This window comes from Mchenga conophoros, linkage group LG17, assembly GCF_057382185.1.
Source record: "Mchenga conophoros isolate Kocher_MC1m ecotype Shallow Benthic linkage group LG17, M_conophoros_male_GT1.1, whole genome shotgun sequence".
NCBI lineage: Eukaryota > Metazoa > Chordata > Actinopteri > Cichliformes > Cichlidae > Mchenga > Mchenga conophoros.
The window spans coordinates 26,985,430-26,994,694 of NC_140542.1; the positions used below are offsets into that span (position 1 = coordinate 26,985,430).

The following is a 9,265-nucleotide window of genomic DNA, read 5'->3' on the forward strand; positions in this document are numbered from 1 at the left end:
ATGAAGAGAGGAAATACTAATGGTTCAGATTTTATACTTTATACACATTCCCACAATAAAACATTTTGAATTTGAGACAATCAAAAAACAACAAAAAGAAAAAAGATGAGAAATCAAAACAAACAACCACCACACACATACATATAATTTAATCTGGAAACCTCATATACATACAGGGCACCCCTCTGGAATGATATCAGCCACTCCTTTAATTCATGACAGGAGGAGAAGGTACAGTTGATGTAACAGGAATAAATTAACTCTAAGATCATATCCAACCTTCAGTTTTGTTTCTATGGATTCCATTTTTGTGTGTGTGCGCGAGCCTATATATGTATATATATGTGCGATTGGCTGGAGCAGACACCTATTATCAACACAATGCTCCATGCAACCAAAAATGTGGTGCAGAGGGTAATGAAACTGGGAAAACCGTGACACAGATGCTATGTTTGTCATGAAACTAATCCAGTTAGAGGACAACTTGTTTAACATCCAGCCAGTCACTCGATCCCGTCTTCCCTGACTGATCAGTGTAAACTGAGGCCCATGAATGGGAGCAGCAGAGCAAACCAGTGCTTACAGCTGTACACATCTGTAATGTTGAGTTGCAGCATCTATCATGTCCCTTAATGCACAGAAAAAAAAATACAGCAATACATCACACAACAACATCTTTTTTGCGTCAGAAATTTCACAGACAAAGGAATGACGTCTTTTATATGACAAAATAAAAAATTAAAAGGAGTGTTTCTCTCTCTCTCGTACAGCAGAGGTTCTCAGTCCATAAACTTGCGGTTTGGGTTGGCACCGAAGAGAGCCACTCGGATTTCAGGCATCATCTGCAAACAGAGTGACAGGATAAGCCAACAACCATCACCTCAGAGTAACTTTCTTTATAAAACAGAAACCCCGAGAGGAGACATTTACATTTTTATTGAATGACCAAACATCTAAAATGAGAAGACGTTCAATTTACTCCTCGTACATTTGAGAAAGTACAGCTAGAACTAACTACAGTACTGTGCAAAAATCTTGAGCCCCTCCTAATTTCTTTATATTGATCCAGAAAAAAGAAAAAAAAAAAAAGAAAAAAAAAAAAAAGGTGGAAATACAGTAAATAAGGTAAAAACAGAGTTTGTACAACAAACTTGAAAGTCAGTATTTAGTGTGACAAGCTTTATTCTTCTTCACAGCGTCAACTCTCTTTAAAGAAGTCTTCAGGAACAGTTCTCCAGGCCTCTTGAAGGACACTTAAAGCTCTTTTCTGGATGTTGGCTGTTAAGATGATCCCACACTGCTTTAATAACGTTGAGGTCTGGACTCTGGAGTCTGATCCATGACTGAAAATGTTCCACTGTGTGCTTCTCTATCCAGGTTTGTTTTTGCTGTGTGTTTATGATCATTGTCATGTAGAAAAATGAAGCTGTTGCCGGTCAGATGCTTTCAGATGGTACTGGATGGTGGATCAAAATCTGATTCTACTTTTCTGCATTCATAATTGCATCAATTTTAAATAGAACTCCAACACCACTGACAGAACCTTCATTGTGCTTTACAGACGGCAGTAGACACTCTGTTGTACTTCTCTCCCGACCTCCTCCGGACATATACGATACAATTTAAACCAAAAATTTTAAATGTGGCTTCACCTCCATAAGACCTGTTGCTACTGGATTTTCAGTCCAGCTCTTGAGTAATTTGGCATAACTCAACCTTTTCTCAGTTTCTCTTTCTTAATATTAAGCACCTTGAGACTGTTATTTGGGACTATATAGTTTATCTGTTATATGCAGACAACACTGGTTCTTCCCTTGGGTTAGGTGTCCTTCTTATGTGTGATTCACAGATTCTTGTTAAGTGGCTTAACAAAAAAACAAAACGTTGTCAGGTGCAGGACTGAAAATGAGTGAAAAAGCTTCCAATGTCCAAAGCAAAGCTTTGACAGAACTTCAGAAAGCCTGGAGAACTGTGGCTCCTTAAAAGCAAAACATAAAGAAAAATGGGTGGCTCAAGACTTTTGCACAATCCTCAACTTTTCTGTCACCTAACAAGCTGATTCAGCAAATTACTAAAATCGAAGTTAGAATATATGGAATATTCTTGAACACCCACTACTGTACTGACTTAATATTCCATCTGTCATAACTCTGCTCTCTGCCACCTCTGTAAATGTGCAATACTAATGAAAAAGAAACACTACAAAACTTGTTTTCCTGTTTTATTTACAGTTAATAGCATAAAGTCACTAAATAAAAACAGAGTAAAAAGAAGTATGTTACTGGATGAAGTGCAAGACCATTTTCTGTGACTACAGTGTAGTTTTACTGAATTTTTAGAAAAAAAAAAAAAAATATTGCTCACCTCTTTTAAACACACTGATATTAACTTCAAAATGAAAAACTAGCCTACAGCGAGATGGTAACTATCTTCATACTCTTTATATTGGTAAATATAGTGACATGTCTCAAAGTAGGTAATGTTTATTTATTAAAAGCCTCAAATTTCGTCGAACATAAGCATTGTGTATCTTTTTAAAGTTTAAAACAGAAACAGAAAAAATATTGCACTGAAAAATGAAGTTTGGTATTAAAACAAAGTCATTTTTTCAAATGCATGTTAAGAATACTGTTTTACTTTTTCCTCTGTTGCGTACATTTTAAGAATTTAACACCATGCCACCAGTGTGACGATGATTTAAAATGCAAGTTTGTTATATATAAACAGAATAATGTGCAGTTAGAGTAAACTAGTGCATTTACAATGTGTGAAACAAGAAAGATAAAATGATAAGATATGCATTTCCTACCTGCTGAGCCATGAGGTCCAGTCTGCTCTCCAGAGTGTTGGACACCTTGATCTTCCCGTCTCCATTATAGATCTCAATACCTCCAGACCTGCATGCAGAAAAAGTTTGACATTTTGATCTCAAATTAAGAGGTGGCTAAGTTTTCAAGAGAACTTCCCCTTAGTGATCACTGGTTTGTCGTTCAAATGTGATTCTGCTTACACGTCAGGGGAGAGGAAGTTATCCTGGTCAATGCGGACCTCAATGTTGTTCTTCACGGCTGCTTTATATATGGAAATGTTCTTCTGGATGGATGCCTGAAGGGTACAAGGAAGTTTGGGATGAGATTTCATCTGATACAAACAACTGGATCAGCACAAAATTTCCCTTCAGTAACTGAACACGTATCATTAAACATGATAACTTTGAAACTGGGTTTTCCCCACACTGCCCACAGCAGGGCAGGTGATACTGCACTGCAGGGTAAAGAGACACCTTCTGTTTTACTCACCTGCACCAGCGGTATGTCCTGTTTACGACAGCGAATGGTGACTTTGGGCTCCAGCAGCTGGTAAAACCCCTGATGAGAGACGGTTATTATGTTATTTTAGTTTTTAAATATCTGCATAGAATGACAAATATTTTTATATCATGAAAACCTTTCTGTATCATACAATAAAGTTTAGGATCAGCACAATGTAAGCCCTCCAGAAAGTATATTTAAGGCGCTTCCACACTGGTTTATTAATACCTAGAGGCTACCTGAATGCTTTATAAATAGTCCTGTGTCTTGTGGTACCTCACAATTAAAAGATGGGATTTAACAAGAGCAGGGGCATTTCCAGGGGGGTTATAGAAGTTTGGGCTGTTTTTACAGAACAAATTAAACTGGAGACGGTGTTCTTAGGGGATTATCCAGAGGAACACAACCTAATTGCATCCACATCCATTGTATTAGTGAAATACCACCGCATATTTACTAAACAGAATATAATTAGCTTATCTGATTGGCCAGACAAGATTAATATGATCATAAAGTCTGGCTGGTCTTCTCTACAAGATCACCTCTTCAGGTATCATCCCAGCTTTCTGCACTGCTGGAATCAGAAGGAGGAGATGCTAAATCATTGTCTTTTATTTATCTATTTATTTTATGATAAATTAGCTGAAGTGACTCATTACATAAATTTGAAGTCACAAGGACAATAATTAAAAGGATCCACATGCATTGCAGTGGCAGGCAATCTGTCCAAAAATAACTGATGCAACTACGAGATATACAGTAACTAAGTAGCTGTGTTAGGCCCGTTTTTATTTAATAACTGCTGATATTATTGAATTTAAGCAAACGAAAACAACAACAACAACAACAACAACAACAACAAAAAAAAAAAAAAAAAGCTGAAAACTCGGTGAAATCAACTTAATATGTCATTAAAAGTTTTATTTTTCATGCCAGAGGTAAAACATATTTGGACTTTATGCTGAGAGTGTGTGTATCCTTGTGTTTACAGTGCAGTGATGTTATTATGGCAGGGTCACAGCCCCCCTCTCACATTCTGGGGACACAAATGAGGATCCTGCTGCTCTAAAATAGCTGAAATCTTTTAGTACAGATGGAACTTGTTTTACAGAGTAAATTTCATTGGTCAGAGGGATGTTAGCGGGCAGGCCTCGGAGTATAAACCAACCTGTAAGATCAGTCCATCCATAAGAGTTGAATACCTGGCCGGGTCTTTTGCAATGTTAGCGAGCCGCTGGCGAGCTTCATTCAGCATTTCCTGAGGGTACAAAAAACACACCTGATCTCTTCTGTTTGCACTCTCAGCTGTGATATTTAACCAGCCCATCTTTCGTATGTATATAAACTGATGACAGAGACTTACCGAGATCATATCATCACGGGCCTTCAGCACCTTCAGTCGAGCCTGGTTCATCAGGTTAGACATCTGACTGTTAAGCAGACAAATAACACACACATTGGTCCTGCTTATATCCCAAAGTGAGACTGTGTTTGCTCTTTTCTTAACCCTGGCACTGTTCGAGGCAGGTCACAGAGGAGGTACTGTTGGGTGAAGTGGCTAAATAAAATTACAGAAACTCTGTCACATTACAGCCGTTTCTTTGTTCTTAAAAAGGCCAGATTGAAAGGAGGAAGGAAAGAAGGGATAGGCACGATGTGTCCTGTGATGTCTCGCCACGACTCACATTTTCTTCTGTTGCTCAATCTGCTTCTCTTTCTTCTCATAGTACTCCATTATCTTCAGCCTCTGGGTCTGGACCAGGCGGCCCTTCTCAATGTTGAACTCTTCTTCTGCCTGCAGGAAGAGACACAGGTAGCTCAGAGGAATTCATGGCAAACAGAAATCTTTTTCACATAAAGAATGACATTTAAAAAGAATATTTTTCTCTAATAATGTAAGAGAAACATGAAAATATTTTGGGAACCTCACTAAACAACGAAGGTTACTATATGTACACACACACAACTCTTCTCATAATCAGCTTTCCTTGCTGTAAAATAGTGCCTGAGGCTTCTGGAACTTGTGGACCATCATATGTGACACAATGAGAGCAATCCATATCATCTTGTAATGCAAGCATGCAGCATCAGCACCACCTAATGGTGATTGACTGGTGTTGGAGTCTACAAGGGCTGCACTGATCACCCCTGAGGTGACCTCCAGCTTGCCCTGAAGTGGTTTACAGCAGGAACCTCCTAGCCTGGGGCCATAGCTCTCATCCGGAAAAAGTTGGAGAACCCACTCTGGGTCGTTGGAGGAGTTGGAAGAATGTCACAGTAAAGATGACTGTTGTGACAATGCCGATTTCCCCTTCTGTTCACGTTTCTACCCTCAGCTACATGATGCAGGTGACTTGTATGGTCACGAGCTCTGGTAGCGACTGAGAATAGAAGTTTGTAGTTACAAACTGTGGAATGAGCTTCCTCCAATGGGTCTCTCAGTTCTCCCTTACAGATAGGTTTTGGGGGGGGGGGGGGCAACACCAACACCACAAGTAATGGGGGCTGGAAGACAGTGTGGCTGAGGAGACTTCTCCCATCATCCGCCCCCTTCTCCACCACCCTCTGTCACATCAACCCTCTACATGTCCTCCTTCACTACGTGCACTGTCCGCTGATGGACGTCGCAATTTTAAAAAATAATTGATTGCATATATTAGCTGGTTTGTTGCTTTTTTGTTCTCCTCTTAAGACAAAACAATTAAATAAATCTATGTAATGACACACAGTCTGATGGGGGCCAGGAGGCCTGATGCTTCTAAACATTAAGTTCATTAATTACATGAAGACAAAGTTACAGGTGACCTTTAATGTCTGTCCACATAGTCCAATTCCCTGTCTTTCCTCAGCTTTGACTCACGAATAAAGACATAAAATCTATCCAGCCTGATATCTGTGCACAGCACTGTGTGGTGATGTGTTTTCATACCTTTGCATCAATTTCCTCCGCCTTCTCGTTTGCCTCCTGCTCGATGAAGGCCATCATGTGCTTAATCTGTGGATGGGAACAAAATATAACTAAAAACAAGCATGTGTTGTATAAAAAAACCCATAAAATTTAGATCCCATAGAAACCGCTTCTTTGATTTTTATTTTCACTTCGCTCCAAATCCGATTTTTGGAAAATCTAATACACGTTAATCTTTAAACAACATTAGATCTGATCTTTGTTGATCTGAAGATATTTTCAGAGCCTTCAAAGACCCTCATGACAAATATACTTAGCTTATTTCACATTAAAAAAAAGATTTGCACCTAATGCAACTTGTGACTTTCCTTTCTAATGCAATACACTGGAAATGAAACTCATCATTAAACTTTTGGTAAAACGATAGCAAAGCATTAGTCTGGTAAACATCAAGATATCCCATAAAGATTAGTACATTTTACTGTGTGAGGTGTGTCATGTCTGGTTTGAGATAGGAAAAAGACACCTTCAAAAAAAAAAAAAAAAACGTCTAACAAATACTTCAGGATATCAGTGAGTTTTGTTATTTTTCAGTGTACATGAAGCAAAATTTCAGCGATTTCTTATATCTTTCCTCCTTTGAATCCTATTAGGGATACCTCTTGTTTCCCTTTCCTGACCTGAGCGGTTTCTGTCTTATTTCAGGCCTGCTTACAAACAAAATGACTGGGTGTACATCAGCAGTTAGTGATGCAGCTACTCTTAGATAAACCCAGAAACTATTCTAATGGTTTTCCAATCACATCCTTACAGATATGTACTGAGGTATCAAAAATTCATCATTAAGGGTAGAGAGGGCATCTTAAAATCTTTACTGGGGTGGTAAAGATGAGATTAAGCCAGGGCGGTTTCCATCGCTTCAGTGAAAATGTTTGTGAATTTTGTTGCACATCGTCATTTTACCAACTGTGCAAAGAAACAGGTGATGAGCGAGGGATGGATCTCACTGAGGAAATTAAAACTATAATTTTAAACCACGGGCTCACTGTTCAGCAACTCTATTAATTCAGATAATGAACTTCATGTATTATTCGATGTAACCCGAAACTAGGAATTGAGCCCACGAAGTCATCAGGAAAGTGTCCACTGAGGTCACATAGGAGCTGTTTCCCCACAGATTTCTATACAACCATGAATCTTTTTGGGGGGTTTTGGCAGCCAGGAGAGTCGCCCTCTGATGGCCCACTACTAGAAATTCCACAATGGCTTCACACAAATTCTGTGTTTCATACAATCTAGTGCTTAAACTTTTATACTTATGGTTTTACACATTTCTAAGATATAGCGAGGGACACTCATGAGCATTTCATATTGGACGGTGTCAGTATTTACAGTGTTGACCCTCCTCTGATTGACAATGAGCCATTCTTGACTTATCAGAGCTCAAAGTTCCGCTCGTCCTCCTGCCTTTTAGGAATCAATCCTCGATGGGATTAAGAACTGGGGAGTTTCCCTGCCATAAGATCCAAAATGGTACTATGATGACCGCTGAGCCACATAATTATCACTTTTGCTTCATGACTTGGTACCCCATGATACACGGGAAAACATTGGCCTTTGAGAATGTGTTATCATATTTTCTGACACCAAATAAAAGTATAACATATAAAAACTTATTAACCCATAACCCTTTATTGCCACTTTAATTGCTGTTTCAAAACTATTTAAATAACAGCAAAAGTAGCTAATATTAAGATTTGTTGAAAATTAAATATATTATTAATGTGTGTCAAACAGCCAACTGATATAGAAATCCCTGGTCATGGCAGTGTACAGTGGGAACTTTTTATTAGACTTATTTTCCATATTTGAGGAGATTTCCAGTGAGAACACGGTGGCTCACTCACTCCAAGTTCCTCCTTCTTGGCATGTGTTCATCATGTGATCATGCAGAGATGCATGACCCTCAGTATCACATCCTTAAGTCTCAGCTGCAGAAATAGCGGCTTATTTGGGTCCAAGTGTCAATTTTATGTAAAAAAAAAAAAAAAAAGCACCCCTTTAAAGAACAAATATTGTCCTCTAGGTGCCGTTTGTGTTTAATTCAGTGCTAACCCTTATGCAGCTCTCTCAATGTCATTCTCCTTTGACACACCGACTTCCTGTAAACCCTACAGCGGCTGAAAGCATTTCTCAGGTTTGTAACAGGCTAACGAGTCGCTTTGTTAACGAGCGAAAACAAGCGTTAAAATGGTGTCTTTATATAGGTGAAAACGGTTCATTACCTGCTTCTGTACGTCGGCATCGCTCAGCGCCATGGCTGCAGTTGTCAAAGATCCGCCTGGGCCTGCCGGAGAAAGTAAGAATTAAAAAATCACGAATAATAAAAACCGCTAAATGGAAACAGAGACCGCGATTACTCAGAAAATGAAATTAATCCCAACATTTAAGCTTTAAAGCGGCATTTATGTACCCGAGAACAACAGAGAAGACGGTTTGAATTAATCGCCGCAGTCGTGACTCGTAAAGATGTCAACGGAGGATCAGCTGATTTTCAGAGTCACGTGATGTTTACTTCCGGCGGAAGAGGTCGTCAAGTGCGAGGAAGGAGCGAGACGAGTGAATAAAGAAAAAAGTGTCTGTTTACTCAGTTTTCAACGTGTCACGGACACAGTGAAGTATAAACGTAACTATAACTTATCAGTTTTTAAGTTAGAAAATATAAATATATTTATTTCTGTACATTATCTCTTAACAAAAATCTTTATTGCTACAGTTTAAAAAAAGGTTTAAGGTTGAGTTGATGTAACAATTAAAATGTTATATTTGTTATATTTTATTCATATAATAATGTTTATGTATTTCATAATAATATTGTTTGTAGTTGTTTTACTACATTTACTGTGTTAATAGTAGTTTCCCTTAGGATTTTCTCAGGATAAAGTTCTTATCTGTATTCTGGTTGTTTTTGTTTTTTATTTTATTAGCCTGCTACTACAGCTGTTTTAAATTATATGAAAAGGTTATTTAGAGTTGTTTATTTCTA

General features: G+C 38.4%; 1 protein-coding gene across 1 annotated transcript; it reads right to left on the reverse strand.

The window, feature by feature from the left end:
- Positions 1 to 23: 23 nt before the first annotated feature.
- atp6v1e1b (ATPase H+ transporting V1 subunit E1b) lies at positions 24 to 8,832 on the reverse strand. Its single transcript, XM_085250752.1, has 10 exons — positions 8,693 to 8,832; positions 8,505 to 8,566; positions 6,241 to 6,306; positions 4,997 to 5,106; positions 4,675 to 4,741; positions 4,480 to 4,569; positions 3,300 to 3,368; positions 3,011 to 3,105; positions 2,810 to 2,897; positions 24 to 842 (listed from the first exon to the last, which is right to left on the reverse strand). The coding sequence occupies exons 2-10, from the start codon at positions 8,535 to 8,537 to the stop codon at positions 780 to 782; spliced, it is 681 nt and encodes a 226-aa protein (XP_085106878.1). The 5' UTR covers positions 8,538 to 8,566; positions 8,693 to 8,832; the 3' UTR covers positions 24 to 779.
- Between the last annotated feature and the right edge of the window lie 433 nt (positions 8,833 to 9,265).

Excerpts from the sequence above, each read along its gene's own strand:
- atp6v1e1b (XM_085250752.1), bottom strand. The coding sequence starts at position 8,537 with ATGGCGCTGAGCGATGCCGACGTACAGAAGCAG. Across the intron at positions 5,107-6,240 it reads CGGAGGAAATTGATGCAAAG|GCAGAAGAAGAGTTCAACAT; the intron begins GTATGAAAACAC and ends CTCTTCCTGCAG. Across the intron at positions 4,570-4,674 it reads CCCGTGATGATATGATCTCG|GAAATGCTGAATGAAGCTCG; the intron begins GTAAGTCTCTGT and ends TTGTACCCTCAG.